Genomic DNA, 22,729 nt, shown 5'->3' on the forward strand with positions numbered 1-22,729 from the left:
GCTTACAGCTCAATTTAAATTAATTCATAAGTTTATCCTTAAAAAATGCCCTCAAATGACATTCCGTACTTGGGTGTAGATACAGCTCTGTACTTAATACTGCAAGTCCAAGGTCAGAGTCATGCATGACTTAGGTGTGGCTCTGTCTTAGGCAAACTCCACCCTGTGGGCGTAACTCTCACATAATGTCTGAATAGCACTTTAGTCTGTAGCTACAGCTGACTTCTGAATATGGTCCATATAAATTTCCATGTCATACTGTGTATATTTGTGTTTGCTGTTGTGTAGTGTTGCTGGGCGTGATGGAGCATGATGTGAGTGATAGGATTTTCCAGGCAAAGATGGAGAGGAGACTAGCTCTGCTGCTTGGAGAGGGGCTTTCTGCAGGTCGACGCCTTAAAAGAGCCACCAGTGTGGGCAACAACAGTGTACAGGTAACAGATCACAAATCCCCAAGTACCACTTGAGTCCATATTCTCCATAAATGCAGTCTTTTTTATGGGGAATAGAAGAAGATTCAGAAGATTCAGTTATTAAAAATAATATTAAGTTAATTCTATGGTATCTGTGGTATCCAGATTTTGTACTGGTTGATATTTTGGGCTGTGTGTGTGTGTGTGTGTGTGTGTACGTAAGCATAGGTACACACACTGCATGCGTGTCGGCTGAAATGGGCACCCTCATTATTATATTCTTCCTGCGTGGACGTCCTCAGCCTCTGTGGCTTCTTAATGGATCACTCTCTATGGCTCCCGTCACCACCTGCGCTCCTCGGCTCATCACCATTTTTTAACCCAGCAGTATCCATAGCAACAGCTTCTATTCATCCCTAAACTGAGGAGCCACTCACTGGTCCCAATTCTCTGCTCATAGGATGGTTAGCTGATAGCAGATCAATTATTGAAGACTCTTCACAGACAGAGTCACTCTAGAATCATGCATCTGTTCTGCTGAGAGATTTTCCCTATTTCATGGGACTCATAAAGAGCGGGGCAGTCCGCTTTCACAGCACGAAGCTGGCAGCGTGATTAAAGACTGGCCTGGTTTTACAGCAACCCCCACTGCACGCTCAAACATCCTCACTGTTGATATCAATATTACATACTGCAGGACTGTTCCTTTCAAGTTACTAATTAGCAAAATGTGAATAAGACACAGATGTAAAAAATAAAACATCTCAATTTTTGTGAGCATAAAAATACACAACAGCTGCATATGAGTATGAAATTGGAAGGTGTTTCATGCAATTTGTGTTGCTTAGAAATGATCATTTGTGTAGTTTTGTAGTTGCCAGGTGCAATAAATGGCAAGCAGACCAAAGCTGACCAAAGATGAGACCAGATGAGGCTGTGTGCTGTCCTTTTCCACCCCAATAATTCTGAAGCCCAAATTAGTGTTAGATCTTCACCCAGATTTTTCTCTCTACTACAGTGACCTGACATACCTTTTGCCATTTGTAGGGTTCTTATGTAGGTATGGAATATTATGGAATATGGAATATAATGCTATTAACGTTACAAATTAGAAATAAAAACATGGAAAATTACTATTTTTTATTTTCTGTCATGACTCAGTAGTGTTAAATATATAGATTACTTAAGTTACACCTAAATGCTGCCTTGTTTCAGAGTGTGTTTGAAAGCTGTTTTACAACCAGCCTCAGACTTACATTTTAAACTAAGACATTGTACTTAGAGGACATGCTAACTAACGCCCAAATGCAAAAATATTTGGATAGTAATAGAAGAGCATTTTGGAAACAGAAAAAGCACCTGACATGCTGAACACAGGTGAGGCAAGACTTCGTAAATTGAAAGCTTAGGACATTACAGATATCTGGCGCAGTGATGTATTTGCATTTGTTCTTCGGTCATTATAACACTATTCTTAGGTCATTATAACACGGACTGATGAATCCACAGAAATGTCTAGAAGAAATATAGAATATTGAAATTCTGCAAATTGAGTATGTAGGGTCTGCACTTTATATGTTTTACATTTAAATTTATATTTCTGCTATTCACATATCCGCCATTATTCATATAAGGTTTACTGTGTGTTACTTCTGAATGAATGACGTGTGCAGAGACATTTAAATCTGAACTTACATATAAATATATCTGTGACTCAGATTGTGCAGATCACTCGTCTAGCAGAACTGGATAACCCTCTGGAGATGATCTACTTTGTGGAAGGTGCTAACGGTGAAAGGCTGCCTGCTGTCACCACCGCAAACTTGCTCAACAGGCTGGAGGTGCAGCATGCGGCCATCTTGCTGGGATACCGCATCCAGGGAATTCTGGCGCAGCGTGAGTATCATCCTCAAAACAACACCGCACACTACTTTGCCATGCTCTGTGTTCCCTGCAGGCAGTCTTTTATGGAGCCTTTTTTTAACGCTGTTTTTAATCAAATGATCATAACTAATTTACTGACCTTGCATTACTTATTGCCAGTTGGCCATGGTATCTGAAAACCAAATAATTACGTTTTCCACACCGTGAACATCAAAGAGAAGGGTTTAATGAACATGTCCTCCTCAGACCTTGGCCTCTTTATCTGGCAGCGTTTGTGCTGGCAGATTTATAGCTGTTTGACCTACAGCACAAAAATCTACCATCATTAGGCATAATGAAGCCATTTCCTATTGTGTAACAGCAGAGTATCAGGAGGCCTGAGGCTGTCCCCTTTGTCTATCAGCATCATCTAACTCGCCATGCTGCTAAAGGACAAGTTCACAAGGTTTAACAAGGAAATTCAATTTTATTTGTGTATCGCTTTTAACAGTGGACATCATCGCAAAGCGGCCTTACAGAAATCCAGATGTAGATTTATATTTAGATTCCTAATGAGCACCCAAAGGTGACAAATTAGTAAAACTGCTTATAACTTTAGAATTGCTAAACATCAGATCATTATTCTTCTTTCTGTTGATTTCCTGGAAGGTGCTGAGTGTTGCTGACGTAAAAAAATTGTGATTTGTCAAACGCATGTCTGCCATTTTGAGTTATACAAAAACAGGGGTTTTTTTCACTCCTCCTCTGCATTTTTTTGTCCAGTCATCACAAAATTTGGATGACAAAATTATGAGAGCAAATCAAATAAACTTGTTTCTCAGATTTTTTGATACGTGATGGTTTGTCCATAACGGTTCGTCCATAACGTATAAACAAATTAATGGAGAAGACACCATACAGGACGTGACGCTATAACATATTGACACGAAGCTTGCCATGTATGTTTAGCAACATGACTTGATGTTAACAAACAAGCTTCCAGTTCATTTGCAACCTGAGAGAGCTACTGAAAACAGGAAGTGAGCCAATATTTCATCAACAGCTTGATGTTTTACCTTTAAATTTAGTAGGCTATATATCCTTGGGAACAAGCGATGGTGGATTCTGATCTTCCTCTGTCACTAAGGGGTGGGGCCAGAAAGTGCTTGGCCCCTTAATTACTGCTTGCATGCACTGTTTTATTTTTTCTTTCTTTTTCTCTTTTTCCTTTTCCTTTTTTTGTTTGTTTTCTTTGGTTGTTTGTTTTTTTGTATGCATGTGGTTTATCTCTGATTGCATGGATCAGTGCAGTGTTGTCTTTGACTCACATGGTCTCAAGTGACCAAGATACTAGGAGGTACATACAGTATGTACCATAAGTAATAATGTAAATTTATAGGAATGTAATCATGCTTGCACATTTGTGTGTTGTGTTTTCAGCTGTGGAGAAGCAGGCATCATTGCCATCTGAGACAGAGAATACTAACACGTGGATTATAGTAGGAGTGGTGGTGCCTGTGCTGGTGGTGATGATCATCATAAGCATACTGTACTGGAAACTGTGCCGCACGGACAAACTGGAGTTTCAACCAGACACCATGAGCACTGTCCAACAGAGGCAGAAGGTAAGAGAGAAAAGTCCGCTCTGACAATGTTCACTCAGATGTTGTTTGGAGCAACAGAAAAATCACACAGACGGAAAAGCATTTGTTGCATTGTTAGCATTGTTGTCTGTCACGTCTGCCCAGTTGTGTTGCTGAGAGAACAGATAGCGATTAATCAGCTAGTGGGCTCCTGAGTGTCTCTGCTCTGTCTGCTTGCTACTTATCTCATCTCAGTGGGACTGATTTGGCCTACTCAGTGCCACTCCAATCTCCAAGTTCATTTTTGTGTATAGGACTGAGGAATGTGATGTCTTGACACAGTGTGTTATGGTTAGTCCACAATTTTGGCAGAGTTAGACAGTCATTTAGTCTGATAGCTAGCCTGGATAGTCGTTGAGTTTCACAATATTGCTGTATTATAAACTTACACAACAGCACCCATTACAGCCTTGATTTAAAAAAAAATCCTGTGTGAAGGCAAAACTAGGAAATGAGGAAGTAATGTGTATAATTTCAAGGTAATATATCCTTATTTAATACTTAAATGTATACGTATAACACGGTAGGGGAAATATTGATAAAATTGCTGGAGGACCCTGCAACTTTTTTTATTTTAGCTACATACATTGGACCCTGGACCCCACTGGACCCTGCAACTTTTAACATTACCTACATACATTGGTTCAAATGACTGTTATGACATTATGGCTTCCTTTAGATTTTTAAATTACTCAGTAGAATAGGCACTCAAGCCAAATGCCAGTTATGAAGTAATTCTGGAAATGTAAAACGATCAAGCATAGTCAGAGCATTACTCCACTCAATTTGGGAGTTTGTATGGATCCACTCAGTCAATAAGACTAATTTTATACATATGCTGTTGCTTGGCATCCCCCCAGAGTTTGTTGTGATACAACCGCTTCTGCTTTGATTCACGTTTAAGCATGAAAAGTCCTAAAAACCACAATAAAACAGCAATCTCTTGATGTTCTCACAGTATGTTATAGGATGTAAACAAAGAAACCTACCCATACCAAATGGGTGGAACAATCCCATAATGCAGTTTAATGTGATATTGATTCTCAATTCCTATCTTTCTCTGGAGTCTGAGGTCATATCTGAGTTAAAATACTTGCTTGAGCTGGTTCTCTGGTGTTGCAGCTCCTCAAAAGTCCTTTGTTCTTCCAAAGTCCAGACTGGTGACAACATTTGAGCCAGGGCTATATTTAAAACAATGTGGTAATTACCTCTAGATAAAGGCATAATGAACAGTTCAAAACTTGTCAGTATGCATAACATCACATTGACCAATACATTTCTGTTTCATGTCCCCAAACAGGTAGACAAGTTTTATCCATTCTGGCTTGTGAGTTAATTAAAATGGTAGTATATGGCAAAAACATGCATATGGCATGTGTCACTCTTCCTCTCACTCTTGCCACATAAACCCTGTAACATATATTGCACAGCGGCAGTGTTCTTATCCTGTGTTACCGTGATGTTCTGCACCATTCAGAGTGCCATTACTTAATCCCATTTCACACACAGATCTGTTATTTCCTAACCCTATGTTTACATTAATGAGCGCTTGTGTCGCTTGTAGTTTGACCTTTGTGGGTGTATAGTGACTGCTACTGTTGTCGCTTGTGGATGTGCACTGTTCAGCTTTTTTTGTTAGTCACGATGAGAAATGGTAATAGCTAGGCTTCTGAGTGGTGCAACAGAAAAATGTGTTCACCCTGTCAGGAGTCTGAATCCCAAAGCCAGCCCTGACCGGGAGCCAAGGGAGCAAAGTTGGCTGTGATCTCTGAGAAGGATGATGAACTCTCTCTACTCTGTCGATCACAGTAACACTAGCCAATCATGGGCATCTGTTAGCTCATGTATGTGGAAGACGGCAGGTAGCTCTTTCCTCCAAGTGTGTTATGCAGCCACGTGGCATTTTATACTCGTGTCATACTGGATTAGCAAAGCAAACTTACTGTACTAGCTGCATACACTCACCAGACACAGCAACGATCTCTGCTACTTCCAAGCTTTATGTTTCTTCATAATGTTTCTATACACATTTAATGAGAGGTTGTACATGACAGGATAAGATGAAGATGGTTATATGTTTTTCTTCCATTTTTGTGCATAAAAATTAAGTGGGAACTAGGATATGTCTAAGTAAACATTTGAGGCAAATGGCTTGCATCTGTTGCTTTATCATGTCATACCTAATTTGCATACAATCGAGAAAATCTAATTTCAGATGTCTCTTGTAGCTCTGTCACTTTGTCACTTGCCACTGCACTGAAATCAGGCACACATACATACATGGACATGAACAGTCACACAGCTGATAGACCTCTTGTTGACCTTGCTGTAATCCAAGTCAAAAAGCTACGTCACCTCTTATTCATTACAAAGAATCCAATTGAATGCTGCAAGGTTGACATCATTTTGTGTTCATATGGGTGTTAACAGGGTCCATTGCCACTACTTTTTATTTTCATACCCTTCTTATGGCTCTGCCATTGACCTCCGTTTCTTTGATCTCTTCCTCACCTTATTTTCACTTCCAATCCCCATCCAGTCCAGCACATCAATACAGAAATCCATACCCTCACTCCAGAGGTTAATGACCCCAGTCAAGAGTAAAAAGCTATTAGTAGTAGAGAGTAGTGAGGAAGAGGATGAGGAGGAAGAAGAAGAAGAAGAAGAGGAAGAAGAAGAGGAGGACGAGGAAAATGAAGAGGAGGAGGAAGAGGAGGAGGAGGAGGTAGATGGTAGCTGAGGTGTTTTGTGAAATTTTCTCCCTCGTAGATAACGGTGTGTTTTTTGTCTTCCTGTAGGAGCCTTGTAGTCATCCTGAGTCTCTAGTTCTTCACTGTTGTAGTGGTCAGCTGCGACACCATGTAACGTTAGAAAAAATATCTCAACCTATGTCATGTTTTTTTTTTCCCCAAATGCCAAATCAGAAACCTATCTCTACTGCCACAAGCAGTAAGAAACAAGAGAGTGTAGAAGAGGAAGAGGAGGAGGAGGAAGAGGTAAAGGAAGACGAGCCCCAAAAAGTGATCAAGAAAAAGTTGAAAGAGGGAGTGGAAAAAGCAGAGGTACAAGAGCTGTAACTCACTAAGCTGCTGCAGTCAGTGCTAGCTGCGTGCCCTGTAGCTGGCAAGCCCCTTGTAATAAATTTGATAAGGAGAAATTGGAAAATTGCTCAGAACACCAGATGTGTATGAATGCTTCTTTGTTAATCCCTATTCATTAGAGCATTCTGCATGGTAACACTGTCCTAGATTCAGTCCCCGTTTTCAGATACTATACATGGGAAAGAGACATTTTTAATTGTATTCAGGTTTGGTCCTATTTATAAACAGCCTTATTTACACTCAAAATAGTGAACTGTACATATTTCCCAATGATTTACAGGTTAGCACATTTTTATTAAGATAGCCAGTCAGTGACTTTCATTGTCTGAAACCAGCACCAGCTAATATACTAGCTAATATATATATTATATTTAAACAAAAGAATTTCAGCTTTTCTTCTGTAATCATTAATCTTCCCCACTTATTATGGATGGGTTTTGCATTCTCTGCCTGTCTCTAGAGATAACGTGCTGTTGACACTAAGCTGCATTGTTAAGAGCCATGCTTGTTGTGCTCATCTGGTCCTTTATCCAACCACAGATAGGCTAGCAGGCAGACCAACTCACTCTATTCTTTACCGCCTGTCTGTCTGCTCTGCCTCTAGCCAATACTCAGTCCTACACCACCATTCTGCTCTGTTTTTCAAGCTCACCTCATTTGACATTCATAGTTTCTGTCTATGAATATGTAATTCTGTAATCAGGGTTCTTTGTCATACATACACACCTTGTAACAACGCGTAGATCAGAGCCTGACTAGATTTTTGTTTCAAGCTTTTCTTTTTCTCCCAACCCTCTCAGGCCCCATAGTCTCTCTCGCTCCACCTTTACGTCTCTGAACTTATCTGTTATTTCCATCCATGCACATTAATTCCTCCCTCCCTCTCTCCAGCTGCAGACTCCCAGTGTGAAGGGCTTCGACTTTGCCAAGCTGCACCTGGGCCAGCACAGTAAGGATGACCTCAGGGTGATCCAGGAACCTTTACCAGCACCAGCACCAGCTAAAGAGCCGAGTGGCAATGAGAACACCGAAGCCTCCACACCCAAATCCAAAGGGTCCTCCACCAAGGCCTCCCGTAACAGCCAGCACAGGAGGGGACAGTAAGCAACTCCATTTAAGTGGCCAGATAGTGGAATCAGACAAGCTGTAATTAGACAGAGTGGTCTATGGGACAATCATATACATCCCTTTAAATGAACTTCTTTGTAAGGGACTCATATTAAAATAACACATGTTAAGAAAGAGCTCCCATCAATAATGAGGTTTCCGTGAATCAATAAAGGTCTTTTTAAAAGCGTTTTCTGTCTTGCCCACAGATCAATAGCTCATGCATCAGAGTAATGGCATGAGGCAAGGGACTAGGCTGGTTCACTTACCGCAGAGATCATCTGACACTGCAAATCATAGATAACTGACAAACATGATTCGCATCATATGCTACGACTTACATTATGAAGGACTAGAAGTAGAATGAAATCAAAATTCTCAGACTGGGACAATTTGGCCAAATTAATACATAACAATGATATTTTTCTATATTTTATTTGATGTATTTTTCTGTGATGTTGCAATTTGTAATTAAATAATTCATCCTAAGCTTCTGAGTTGACCAGATAGGCGTAATTGATTAGCTTTTTAATTAATAGGCAATCAGTAATACCTTAACTGAGGGAGCACTCTTAAACTGGATCAGAAACAATATCAATATCTCCATGAATCTCCTTTTAAAACATTTGGTCTGCATTGTGCTGTGTGTCAAATTTTGGTAGCGAGAAGATGCAAGCTATCTTATCAAAGCAGTAATTAATGTAGTGCTGTTTTATTACGCAAGAAGAGGAATGTTTTAATGATGAATTGCTCCACAGAGTTTGCTTTTAATAATGACAATTAGGAATCATTTCTCACTAAATTATTAAATTAGGAACCATTTGTCAGTAATTTTGTTAGAGTAAATGCAGCCACTTGGTCTGTCACAATTACTACATAATTGCTTAATCACATTTTATTTAATTGTTAAAATTAACAATCATGTTTCAGTATAAATATATATAGTCAGTAAACATTAATTCTCAATTATTTTCTGGACAGTCAAATCTCTGCAGTCAAATCACTTATCTGAGCAAACACAATAATATTAGTGTAGTTTTAACACTGCTTAGTAAGACATATTGTCCAGTAACCTATTTGTATGTTCCAGTAAAATATTTATTAATTATTTATTAATAAATAATAATAATAATAATAATAATAATAATAATAATAATAATAATTATTATTATTATTATTATTATTATTATTATTATTATTTTACAATGGAAAAGTAAAATTTAAATTTTAACTATAATGACCAGTGGTAGTGCTTTTCTTCATAAGGTGTATGTATTATGTCCAAATTGTTATGCATATATAATACATTTGGCAGTTAATCATCAGCCAGAATTCAGTAATCATGACAGGCCAAGCAGCCACTTTAATGTTTGAGCATATAAATTAAGATTATTCTCAGTTCACATTATGAAACCTTTATGAATCTCTATTGAAGGCTGTGTCCATGCTCTGTACATGTTCTGACTGTAAATTAATTCCTTGCTGTGTGTTATGCTTTGTAAGGATCTCTCCTTCCGATGGTGATTCGTTGGGAAGCGAGCCATTCAGTGAGAGGGAGTCTCCGAAGGCAAACCCGAGACAAGCCGGACTGGCCACTGATCCCAAGCAACCTCGTAAGATGGCCCCTAATGGATTAAATGGCAAGATAACTGTTCCACTTCTCGTGCTGGTATAGCTCTGTAACGGAGTCATGATTATGTATATGTGGCAAAATGAGATGATGTCGCTGTGTGAAGACACAAAGGGTGAAGAGAGAGCAAATATAGTCAGGCATGCGATTGAAGTGATATTGTGGGAAATGGGTCTTTCTTTTCTCTGTGTTCTTTTCTTTTCTTTGGTCTGGGTTGTTTAAAGAATGCTTAAATGGGGAAGATGTTAATCTCTCATGAGTTCTTGCTTGAACCATCTCATGTCACACGTCCCCCTTCCCCCCCCTTTTCCAGTCAGCCAGTGCTAGTTAATCCAGGCTCAGTGCAGAGGAATGAGCTGATCAAGCTCTCCTGCTTCTCCTAATGCCTGAAATCTGACCGAATCAGCCTTAACACGTGTTACTCTTAGATCTCTTTAGTGTTCTCTCAGTCTCACACTTATACTCACTCTTTCACACCTCCAAATCTCTGTTAGGAATGACTCATGTAGTGAAAGCCGGCTGTTTATACATTCCTTCTTCTTAATATTCACAAATTAGAGACATAACAAGGCTCTCTTTGTATCTCACTTTTTCCACACTCTTTCGTTTGTTGCGGCTCTCAGGGAGAAATAAGATTGGTAAGAGCATCTCTGATCTATTATGTAGAGCTAGTGGAGTTTAAGTAGATCTGTGTGATCTCCTTTTTTACTTCATCTTCTGGTAGTCTTTTTAATTATTTCACAAGATTGATCTTTTCTAGAATCATATTTAGGCATGCAGTTGTAGTTATAGAACTAGAAACCTTACTTATTCTTTATTTAGCGTGAATTTAAATCATGAACACTGCATACTGACCTCTCTGTCTCATAACTGATCATTCATCTTTATGAATCATCCCCTCAACCTATATACAAGATTACCAAATGTTTTACTATGAATGAAAGTCAGTATGCATAAAATTACAGCAAACACTGCCCCCTGCAGGAGTGGAAAGACATGAGACAAAATAACCAACTCAGTGGTTTTATGCAGTCACGTTACCTCAGTGAGAGAGCAGTATTTCTGAATGGCTGAAATGATGGAGAAGTGGAAAATCAGTGTGCACACATTGTAAATGTACTTTATTTTATTATACACCACTTTTGATATGACAGCATTAGGAGAATACTTTGCGCTCTGTAGGTCCTCCTCCACTGAATGGTGCAGATGAGCAGGTATCATCAGCCTCCATTTTTGAGCATGTGGACCGGATGTCCCGCTCAGCAGACGGCGCCAACAAGCGCTTTTCCAGCAAGATCCAGCTGATTGCCATGCAGCCCATGCCCGCTCTGCCCTTACCCTGCCCTGCAACCGACACCAAGGCTGCCGACAACGCCAAGATGAACAAGGAGGTACACTTCCACCACTTATTAACCAGCTGTGGAGAATTTCAGGACTATTCCGTCATTCTTAAAGGAAAATTTGAGCGAAAAATCAAGTTTACGCAATCTTGCACGTAGAGTGTAGCCAATCATTCAAGATGTGTTTAGTGTCCAATATTTGCTTCTCTTTTTTTTTTTTTTTTTGACTTTTGCACTAGAGCTAACATTTAATGGATGTATATCTTACCAAAAGGTTTTAATAAATACATTTCTGTAAATACTTCAATCAAACCACACCTAGTTAAGTAATATAAGTCACACAGTTAAGTCACACAGACTTTCCTTTGTGGTTTATGACACATTCTGACTTGCTGTAATCTGAAAAATGAGCAGAATGTGACTGTGTAGCTGAACATTGTAACGTTCTAGATTCAGCCATCTTGGATCAATTTTAAGAAAGATCCTATCAATACTGACATTTCCATAAATCAGTCAAATAAATAAAAATCAGAATGACAAGTTTGAAAATATATATAATAATAAGATAATATATACATAATATAGTTTTCCTTTTTAATAAAACAAAATTATATATCTTAACAATTTTTTTGGAGCAGATATATGAAGATTGGGCTATATGTTTATGTCCTGAGGGAAACATTTTGTAAATTAGATCTTTCTTCTGCCAGACTACCCGTTTAACTCCACCACTTACCAAAGACAGTATGGAAGAAATCATTTGCCCAGTAAAACGCGTAACATTATTATAACATTACACTACAGGAAACTTTGCCAGAATTGTAAACATTTATAGCTCTCACTTTCTTTCTCAGCTCTATTTTCTGGCTCTCTTCCCTACACAGATCCAGGTTGCTCTGAGGCAAAAGTCTGAGATTGAGCACCATCGCAATAAGATCCGTCTCAGGGCTAAGAGGAAGGGCCACTATGACTTCCCCGCCATGGACGATCTCATGGACAGCCTGGGGGATGCCAAAGAGCAGGACCGCATCTACCAGAAGGCTCAGATGCAGATCGATAAGATCCTGGACCCGGATAGCCGCGTGCCCCCACTCTACACCGAGCCCAAGAAAAGGTTAGGAAGAGGAATGGTGTGTTATACTTGTTTACTTCATTCAGTACATGTAGACTCATTCAGTATAACTGTGTGTGTCAGTGGCAGAGAAAAGCGTTCTCCCAAGCAGAGGAAGAAGCAGCAGATGAATGGAGATCTCACAGACGCAGACAGAGACAGACTTATCACTAATGACAGTGATGGCACATACAAGAAATACCCAGGAGTCAACAATGTAGCATATGTGGTACGAGCATTGGTTAATGATGCTGACAATCTTACAAACCGTTTAAGTTTTTTTCTCCCGGTACAATTTTTTGACATTTTCTTTTCAGTCGGATCCTGACCAGGGCCCTGAAGCTCAAAGTCCATCGCCGACTGATGATGTTTTTCTGAGCTCAGTGTCGCCCCCAGCAGGCCACACCGCCCCTCCTCCTCCCTACCTGCCCCCTCAGCCCTCTATAGAGGAGGCCCGGCAGCAAATGCACTCGCTGCTTGATGATGCTTTTGCCCTGGTGTCTCCCTCTTCACAACCCACTAGTGCGGGCATCACGCTGCCTGGGTTGGGGGTCAGGAGTGAAAACACAGCTCTTTCCAGCCCTCCGTCACGTGGACCACGACCCTGTGGGCCTTCACTCCCTGCGCTCAGCCCCTTCTCTGGGGTAAGATATACTTTTAACAGTGACAAACTAACATGAGTGACAAGAAGATTTTCTGTTCTTTCTGCCAAGATTACTCTGATCCTTTTCATAACTTCATAACTTTAATTACAGCAGATAAACTTGGGGCATGAACAAGGGTTTCAGCATCTTTCAAATTAATTACATAGATTTATAATTAACATATAATTATATAGATAAATAAATGTTTCTAAATGCCCCAACAACTGCCCATAGACTTCTGTTATAAATGAGTTTCGCTTAAACAGATTTTCCATACATTTCTCAGTACAGGGAAACAGTACAGATGTGGTAGTGATGCTGCATTCATAGTGCCTTGTAAGAAGTAGTTTGCAGGTTGTAATGACGTCATTTCCTACCTCGGGATATTCGACGTGTGTAGTGGAAAAAACACTCCATGAAAGCGTGTCTTTTGTTTACTCTATACAGCTCATAAAAAGCTACTATAACTGCACTTTTCCAGTTACAGTCCTGAGTGGCTACTGGTACTGTTCTACCATAGTGAACTTCAAACATTCGTGCAACATTTTGGACTGAAATTGCAGGACAGCAACAACAGCGGACAGTAGTGTACAGTGTTAGCAAAAGGCTAGCCAGCTAACGGTAGTTATATGAGTGATAACTCTTAACAATGATGATTTCCTTCTCAAAACAGCAATTAGTATGGTCATTGTTATAGATTTAACCGAGTGCTGTGTCTGTATATTAATTGATCTAAAGCCGATACTGTTATAAACAAATTTAAAAGTAGAGAAAGAGTACTTTACACTTTACACTGCCATGTTGATTTGACATCACTCCATAAAAGGGGAAGGACCTTGGCAAGTTGGCAAGTTGACTGTAATTTTATGCTGAGGGGGCGTTTTCTGTGGCTTTTACTGGTTGGAGACGGGGAATTACAAGTTGCAACCTCACCTCGAATGCAGCATTAGTGATTAGTATTCCTTTGGCTGGGAAAGGGGGGCAACTTTTTTTTAGTCTGAAACTGCACTCAATAAATTGGCCTCTGAAGTGAAAGGAGTGCTAACAGTGCTTTTATTTGAATTAGGTTAATGCTTGATCTTTATTACATCCTTTTTTTTTAACAGCTCTGTGTGAGCCAAGTGTAAATGACTAAAGCTGATTAACTGCAGTCGAATGAGGTCATGTGATCAGAAAGGTTCTTTCACACAGTCCTTTATGTATATCGTAAAGACAAAATAATTATAAATGCTTACTCGGCACATGTGGGACGATTTACAGAAAGTATTTTGTTACCAAACAGATTGCCGCTAATCTAGAACACATACCCACAAGTAGTTGAGTTGGTCTAGCCAGTGGGTAGAGAAAATGGCAGAAATGTGCGGTAGAGCAGCCAAGTCCACTTCCTGTTGACATCCTTCTCTTTAAATATATTATTTTGCAATGAGGCAACCAATCACGTGTCACTTTGTGCGATAACTGGACAAGAAGTGTGTTTTAAAATGTCTAATTGTGTATGTGTGTCTTCATTTTCAGAGATACTCTGATTTAGGCCTGCCACCTTCAACAGTGCAAGGCTTAATGCACAGGTGAGCTGAAATATTAAACACTGTGTGTGTATCTGCATAAGTTTTATGTTGAAATGGAAAGTTGGCATGCAAATGAAGATCTGCTGATTGTGTGGTTCATTTGTGACATTTTTATTCCCAAAATATAACATTATTATTTTATGAGCGCCTCATTTGTGAAATTAAGTTGCTGCAGATAAAAGCGTTTTGGTTTGATTTGCCATTTTTACTAACTGCATGATGATTTAGAAGATCTTCTGTGCACATTTCACCGTCAAGTCTCTCTTAGTGCTACTCTCTCTGTCTCCTGTTAGCCAGAGGACACTTCGTGGTTCCTCATTAATAATTAATGTGTAGGACATTTTTATTTGATCAATTCAGTGTAGCATGTTTGTGCTCTTGGTGCTTTATTTTGCATGACACATCTGAAATCAGTGTTAAAATCCCACTAAGAAAATAATAGTCATATATTTTTCTACCCAAGGATTTGGTAAACTCCAGTCCTTAAGCATCACAGCAGTGCAATAGTGGAAACATAACATACCTGATTGCACACTACACTGAACTCCCATTACTAAGAACTTTCTGAAATGATTTCTGTATGCCAGAAGAGAGTGGTCTTGATTGCAGTGTTATATATGAATCATACAGAGGCATTCTGCACTCACTGAAGCTTACAAATGACCGTTGCAGGCCGGGTTTGGGATGTGGTTACCCCCAAGGAGAAGGAGTTGGTGGAGAGCAGCTGCAGTCTGAGGGGCTCTACAACAGCAGAGGGGGCTATATTGATGAACTGCCTTCTTCTGCCAGGCCTCGGCCAGTAGGGGGCACAACAGGTACATGCTACACATAGAAAGTAGGGCCTGGAAGTAGAGTGTATAGCAAATTTGGTAATTAAATCCCAAGTAATGAATTACTTCTGTTCTTAGTAATCTGTTTTTCCCATATGAAAAGACAATGAAATAAGGCCTCTATGGCCAGTCCCTGATCACAGTTTAACATTTTATCATTGTTTTATTATGACTTGTGGCTTTCAAATTAGGAAAACAGAAACTGTAAATCCACTGATGTGACTTGAAATTTTGGAAGGGTAAACGGCAACTGGATGCATTCCACCGAACTGTTGGAGGTCACAATGAATTTACACAGTCATTTAGCCTGAACAGTGTCGCAATCCAACACACCTATCAGAAGCCTAGTTATCACAGTCAGTTAAAGCCTTTGATATTATCAGAGCGGTGTGGTAACTGTGCTGAAAGCTGCACTCGGCAAATGACCACCCTGAGGTTGAATCCAAAGTAAAAAGTCAGGGAAAAATAGAATAAAAGAAAACGCTCAAGTATGTGAGCAGGAATAATTGAACAGAAGCAACGGTCTTCTCCGTGTCTATATTGTTTGGCTGCTGCCTGCTAATGAGTATTACAGATTGAGGTGACTAATTGCATCATTGGCATTTAACTTTCAGCAGGTGTGCAGTGTGCGTACCTGTGTTGTGAGCTGTTGTACAGTGTGAACACCTTTGTAGTGTGATTTTCATAATCACATCAGAATCACTTTCTGAATCACTTTTTGATATGCAGAAAAAGTGATAAACAGTAGAACCGTTTTATGATTCCCATAATATGATTCCAGTATCATCCCTTATTCCATTATTGTGAGCCTAAACCTAAAATTATCATATTTTCAAAAATGTAATCCGTTTCCACAAATCAATTTTTGCTAGCGTTATAAGATTATCTTTGTTAAACAATAACGCAATTTTTTAATTCTTTTATTATTTATTAAATAATAACACAATTTTAAATTTGTTTATTATTAGTCTAGTTTATTATGTTACTTGTCCACCACACAAGTCCCTGTGATGAATTACAGCCGGCACTACCGTCTGAGCTGTGTCAAATTAATCAACCTTCTGACCAGTCAGATGAGAAAATAATATGGTATAAATGTCTTTATAATTATATGGTTATGATGGTACAGTTTTGCGTGTTTGTGTGTGTGTGTAGGTGCTCAGCTACACCACATGACACAGGTGGGTTTGTCAGGTCGTGTGAATGAGGGCAGGCAACCTGGTGCCTTAAACTGGGGGCCTTATCATGAAGAGGACTTCAGACCGGTGAACAGAGATCCTGTAAGTGTGACCTTTCCATGCTATATTCACTTTCTCCTTTTCTCCTTTTTTGCTCTCTCTCTGCTTTCTTGTTCTCTCCGGAAAGCTGCTCTCCTGCTGACTTTTTCCTTTTTCCCCTTCCTTGCTGTCTCGTTGCATCCATTGTCCAGGTTCTCAACTCTTTCGACTACCCCCTCGTCTCTGTGTTCCAGAGCCCCAGGAGCGGAATGAGAGAGCCATCCGCCCCCCCTGCCCACCTGGACACAATGGGCCTGGGTTTCTCTCCGTCTGCTCCTCCTGAGGAGTCCATTCCCCCCAGCCATTCCTCTGCCTCGCTCATCAAAGCCATCCGCGAGGAGCTCATGCGCCTTTCCCAGAAGCAAGCGGCCCCCGCGGGCTACCACAGCTGAGACCTGCTTCCTCCTGACACCCGCCAGCAATACTGCACTGTACTTCCTATGGAAGTGGTTTTTGAGTAGGAAGCCCAAAGAAGTGTGCTAGAAAAAGAGGAACTTTCTCACATGACTACTTCACTGGCAGCCAAAGCTTTATCTGATGTCAGTGCTAAGCATTGTATCTGAGTGAAAAGCCCATCACTTAGACCCTTTAATATTCACATCCTGGCCCCTTTTTAGCACAGATGGACAAACACTCACTGTATTGCGATTGATGAACAACACTGTCTTTGATTCAGTACTGGACACTTACCTTGTTTTTTTTTTTTTAGTCGTTTAATTGTTTTTACACTGAAAGTGTTTACCTTACTTAACTGAGGTGTCATGGCAACCCAGAATTTGTGGTAGCAATTAACTGTTGTACTGTCTTTGCGATGACTGGGGAGAAGACAGGCAAAACCTCACCACCACACATTCCTTAAGACCTTTGCTGTCAGAAGTCGTGTCTGTGTGTGGAGTACTGTTTTTTTCTCACTACCTTTGCATTATGCAAACAGTCTTTCACAATCTTTCGCAAAGCATTTGCTCGGATGGACGTCCATCACTGAAAAAAACGTAAGGTTTGCTCTTTGTTATTTTTTACCAGCAGCCATTGCTTTACTGTGCACTATTTTTCAAGATTCGTAGTAGCAGTAGTAATCATTTTTTCTTCTAATAATTTTCTGCTTTTCTCCATCCTGCTGTGGTGCTACTGTTTCTTTTTTTTTTTTTTTTAAAGATTTCTGTCCATAAACCACACATTGCCTTCTGCTGTAAAGGAAAAGAGCTCTTTGTCCATACACATCTCAGAATATATGCATGGACTTCTGAATGTTCATATTGCATATAGGTGAGAGTTAGATTAACTAAACTACAAACCCCACAATTTACACTATTCTCTAAACACTTAGTCTTTGCAGAGTATAAGATCTGCCGCTGCTTTGCTGTACAGCTTTATTATAGCATTATTATACCAGACACTTTTATTTCACATAATGTTTCTACCATGCATGTTAAAGTCTAATTTTTCCATTTTCACTACAGTAGTTATACTAATATCCTGTCAAGTTTGCAAAACTTTACAGGCATGATTTGTGTCCATTGTTTACCTGCATGATCTGTACTGACATTCAGCAGCATAAATACATCAGTGGATCAGATTTGAAAATCTGATCTGAAACCACCATGAGGCCTGATATTGATAGTATAGTATTGCCTGCAAAGAAGAATAGTGGTTGTGGCAAGCTAAAATCACCAAACTGTGTCCAGATTGATTTTTTTACCTTTCTCGTGTCAGTTTGGTGATTTTATTTGATTTGATTTAGCTTGCAATGACAACTGTGTTCTTGTCTGCAAGCAAGATCGCCAGTTGGCAGCAAACTATTGCAAATGCTTATCAGCCATAAAACTCTACACACACTAGCAAATAGACAGAACATTGGGCCACATGAGCTTTTGTAACAGCGTCAGTGCACCTTCTCATTGATTGTACAAGTCTCTGGAGCTGTACTGGGGAGATGAACACCGATCATTCAAAAGATTTTCGCCTCAGTTGCTGTTTTGGTGATGGTGGCAAGCTCTGCCAAGGACCTAACTCCCATAGGTGTTGAATTGGGTTGAGGTCTGGAGACTGTGATGGCTATAGGATATGGTTTACATCATTTTCATCCTCATCAATCCATTCAGTGAGCCCTTGTGGCCTGTGGATGAGGGCGGAGTCATCCTGGGGAGTTGCAGCACCTCTAATAGGAAAAAAAAACATCCAGAATACAGTACTGTAGTTATTTTTTTTTTATACTGTGTGATTGAAGTGCTTCTTTATTTTGACTTTTGATTTGGTTTGTTACTTGAGACCTTAATTCACAACAGTACACACTTTAATATTAAAAATTATTCCTGTTTCAAATTTTTTCTCTGCTGTTTACGTGATTTTTTTTTTTTTTTTACTGAACCAACTACTCAGTGCTAAAAGATGCTGAATCATGTTCACAGTTTTTACTTGTGCATTGTAACTGAATAGTGTTTCATAAAATAAGACACGTCCTGTAAGTCGTAGTCAAATGATATTGATTCCAAATAGAATAAAATGAAAAAGTCATTTGCTTTGAGGACCAAAGTATTGCCACACTGAAGTTCTGATTAGTGTTATTGATTTTTTTGACTGATGCAGTGCTTGAAACAACCTTCAAGTGAGGTTTTGCGAAACTAGCAGTTTATTCCATTACAGTATATTTATTATTCAGATTTTTTCTTCCATCAAGCTGTCATTGATAAACTGACTGTACATTTCACCTTCTGTTGTATTTGAGGTACGTGTATTAGAGTACTGTATTCAGCAGTGTTGAGTCTGGGACGAGCTCAGTCTGTGGTACTAACCATCACCTCTTATTTTGATCTGTTTTGTGCTCGGATATGTATTATGCTTGTTTCAAAACTTGTACAAATCCTGTGTTAAAGTGGCGAAACTGAAGTACTGTTTTGACTGGTCAGTTTATGGAAAAAAAAAAAAAAAAAGGGTTATGTTTCTGAATTGTTTTGTTGTTTTGCCTTGTATTTTTGTTGAATTGTTTGTTTCAATGGAACTCTCTTTATCTGTAATTAAGTTTCCTTATTTAAATAAAATGTTTCATTGAATGTGTTGACTGAGTGGTTTATTGGAGTTGCTTGACTGAATTGTGTTCAAGATCCTCTTGTATGCAGTGTTTGGGATTAGCTCGCTTACAACTAGCTTAACATTTGAGTAGCATGTCATACGTAATAATGTAGTTACTTTTCCAGTAGTTACTTTTCACCATGTAGCGCTCTGTGCGACAAAATGCTATGCAGCCTTTTCCCTTTCTACATAACCAGTTCGACATTATTTTTAATGTACAAACTATCGTATGTAATTTCTTGCATATGACGTGTTGAATTAACGCGATGAAGCAGTGACTTATCAAACTAGATAACTGTGTATGACCGAGCATGACAGATCAGCTACTAAAAGTGTAGTTAAGCTAAACTAATAGCTAAGATTAGCCAATATGAAATAAGAAGAAAACTCGTAAACGTACCTATTTAATTCACTGTTATATTCCCTTTAATATTAACTAGCTAGATAGATTCCATAAACAGAACCCTAAGTAGTACATTGAGCCCTTTCTGGATCTGTTTATTTTTTTTATATGATTGCTGTTTTTCTGTTACATATTGTTCACTACATAATATCTTACTAAGAGGAGTTTACAAATAGAAAAACAAACTTTCTGTTATGGCATACCGTATTTTTTATGTGTTGCTGCACAAAAAGTGTGCTCCAGTGTAGTTAGCAACTTTTCTTATTAGTGTGTAATGTAGCTAGTGTAGTTCGGCTGTAGCTTAGCTATTTTAATCCATGAGTAGCCTGGACCATGAGTCCTGCTGTTATGACAGTTTTTTTCTGGTGAGCAACATATTAGTAATGAAATTAGTTAAAGGAAACACAGAGTGTGCTAGAAAATAAGCTATTTAATTTTGCTCCACAATGCATGTTCCACGTGAGAGTGCTATTCACATCCATGATCCAGTAGAGTACATTCACAGCACTCAGCTCATGTTTCTGCTGTGCACATATGGTGAGTCCATGCACTCTTGCTAGAGTGGAAACCGAAGTCCTGTTTACATCATAAGACAAAAGAGTTCATCAATGTTTCATTAGCTCTCTACTGTCTAATTTGTACATTGTGTAGTGATGAATAAATACTTACATTTACATCAGTCAAACCCTCTAGAAAAATGTTTCCTGATCTGTGAACTTTCAGTTTATACATGCATATTTCAAACCTGCAACCACTGAAATTGTTGATTTACCTCCACCCTCTATAAAGTTCCCTTCTCAACCTATTAACCTCGCCTATTATCTCTTACCATATAAAGTTAGCAGGAGCTGCAACAAATTAGACACTATTAACACTCTCACTATCTACACACATGAATATTTCACACTCAGTAACTCAAGATCACTTGACCCTGTTTTATTTTTCATCTTACTGCTTTTGTCTTTATAGTTTGCCACACAATGACTCTGATAAGGCCTTGCCACTATGTTCCTGCCTGGCATGGTTAGAGTTTACACAGGGGGCTATCACTTACTGTGGCCCAGAAACCTGACACCTTACCAGCCCCACAGTCACTGAGCTGCACTAACCGAGGGACAATGCAGCCCAGTCTTGGCAGGGGGACTACCTGTTCACGTAACTAGATGCCCCCACGCTCATATCACTCTCTAGCTGCTCCCAAACCAGCTCTTAGACAGCAGTGGGGAAAGGAAGATGGTAGAGATGGAGAGTACTAAGAACGTTTGGTCCATTGTGTAAACCATTTGTTTCATACTTTAAACCTTTAAAGGGATGTGAATGAGGTCTGTCGCCAGTCACGAAGAGGTGCCAAAGTCTGGAACCCAACCAGAAGTCATATTGGAGTTGGATATGGACATGCTCCTCAAGAAAACCAATGAGGCAAGAAGATTATAAGACCCAATGGACCTCAGGCCTTTGGAATTCTTCTTATCAGCATCAAGAATCAGCCTGAAGCTGTGAAGCATTTGTGAAATTTAGTGAAACAGCAACAACAAAATTTTATCAGGATCTTCCATTGAACAAACAGGTTCCTTAAGAGAGAACCAGTACAGACCCTACTGAATTTACACCTGTGGATCTTAAAGAATGACCTGGATTCATTATCAAGCTCTGACAAGTTTCTGGAATTGATCTCTTCTCCAGCCCTCATCACACTTTTTAGTGAAAACATATGGATTTCGTGTTTGCTGTTTTTACATTATAGACAAGCTGTAATCCGGTGCTGTGATGCACGGGCTCCCATGCTCCTCACTCCAGTACTGTTTTGGAGCTCCTGCAGATGTTTCACCTGAGCCTGCTCCCCATCTGGGCTCTGAACCCAGCAGAACTCCACCAAATGCCAGCACCAGCCCTGTTGTTCTCACCCAGCCTCAAGCAACCAATCTCACAGAACCCCAACACCAGCCTGCACTCAGCTGCATCTCACAACACACCAAAATCAATGGAACTGGGTCCAAAGAGCCAGCGCCGGTTCAGGGGGACGTCCTGCACTCCTCCCTCAGTTCAGAGGGGTTCTCAGAGGAAGAAACACCTCAAAAGGAGAGTCCAGTTCAAAATATAAAGTACCCGCATATACCACGACCATCCATCATCAGAGCACCACAGGTAAGAGTGATGATATTTGGCATACTAGAGTAAATAATAGTGCAGTATGCCTACTCACTGAAACCAAAAGTATTAAAGCACTGTACTATTTTTTGTGACATTTTATTTTAATCATTATTGAAACCAAACACTAAAGTTGTTTAGTCCAGGCTATAGTTGACTAACTCATGATTTCTGGGGACTCACTTTCTAGCACATCTTTCCCAGCTTCACAGACACACATAATAAATTGAAGGGGATGGTTTGGATCAGTGGCAGTGAATCCACCAGTTTTACCCTGAAACCAATTTAGCATCTTATGCCTTCATTCTTTTGTGTGCAAAAGTGACTGTTGGAGTATAACATAAAAATAAAATACAAAATAGTAGGATGCACTGGATCAAGTGCTATTTTATAAGTTGATGAATAATGAAGGTGGAAGCCATATTCCTAAATTAAATTTGCAGTGATTAATGTGATAATTAAAAATTAGGACTATTCATGCACCAGTATATTGGCAACTAGGGCTGCACGATATATCAGAATGATCAAAATATCACAAATGTACATATTGCCATATGCATATCGCAAGGGCTAGTGATAACT

At 39.5% G+C, this 22,729-nt stretch overlaps 1 protein-coding gene across 4 annotated transcripts in view; it reads left to right on the top strand.

Annotated features, from left to right (window-relative positions):
• si:ch211-1e14.1 (UPF0606 protein KIAA1549) overlaps window positions 1–20,139 on the top strand; it is a 47,929-nt gene extending 27,790 nt beyond the window's left edge. Inside the window, exons 9-21 of one of the 4 annotated variants that reach the window (XM_026927449.3) lie at window positions 289–434; window positions 2,132–2,309; window positions 3,717–3,901; window positions 7,912–8,120; window positions 9,631–9,767; window positions 10,940–11,148; window positions 11,982–12,211; window positions 12,293–12,437; window positions 12,526–12,852; window positions 14,368–14,420; window positions 15,093–15,235; window positions 16,406–16,530; window positions 16,680–20,138. In XM_026927449.3, coding sequence (XP_026783250.3) covers window positions 289–434; window positions 2,132–2,309; window positions 3,717–3,901; window positions 7,912–8,120; window positions 9,631–9,767; window positions 10,940–11,148; window positions 11,982–12,211; window positions 12,293–12,437; window positions 12,526–12,852; window positions 14,368–14,420; window positions 15,093–15,235; window positions 16,406–16,530; window positions 16,680–16,919 — 2,327 coding nt within the window. In that variant the 3' untranslated portion in view covers window positions 16,920–20,138. Of the gene's footprint in view, window positions 1–288; window positions 435–2,131; window positions 2,310–3,716; window positions 3,902–7,911; window positions 8,121–9,630; window positions 9,768–10,939; window positions 11,149–11,981; window positions 12,212–12,292; window positions 12,438–12,525; window positions 12,853–14,367; window positions 14,421–15,092; window positions 15,236–16,405; window positions 16,531–16,679 lie in introns of all 4 variants that reach the window. The other 3 variants (XM_053235057.1, XM_053235058.1, XM_053235056.1) reach the window with 3 other exon arrangements.
• Window positions 20,140–22,729: the final 2,590 nt, after the last annotated feature.

This window comes from Pangasianodon hypophthalmus, chromosome 6 (genome assembly GCF_027358585.1).
Source record: "Pangasianodon hypophthalmus isolate fPanHyp1 chromosome 6, fPanHyp1.pri, whole genome shotgun sequence".
Taxonomy (NCBI): Eukaryota; Metazoa; Chordata; class Actinopteri; order Siluriformes; family Pangasiidae; genus Pangasianodon; species Pangasianodon hypophthalmus.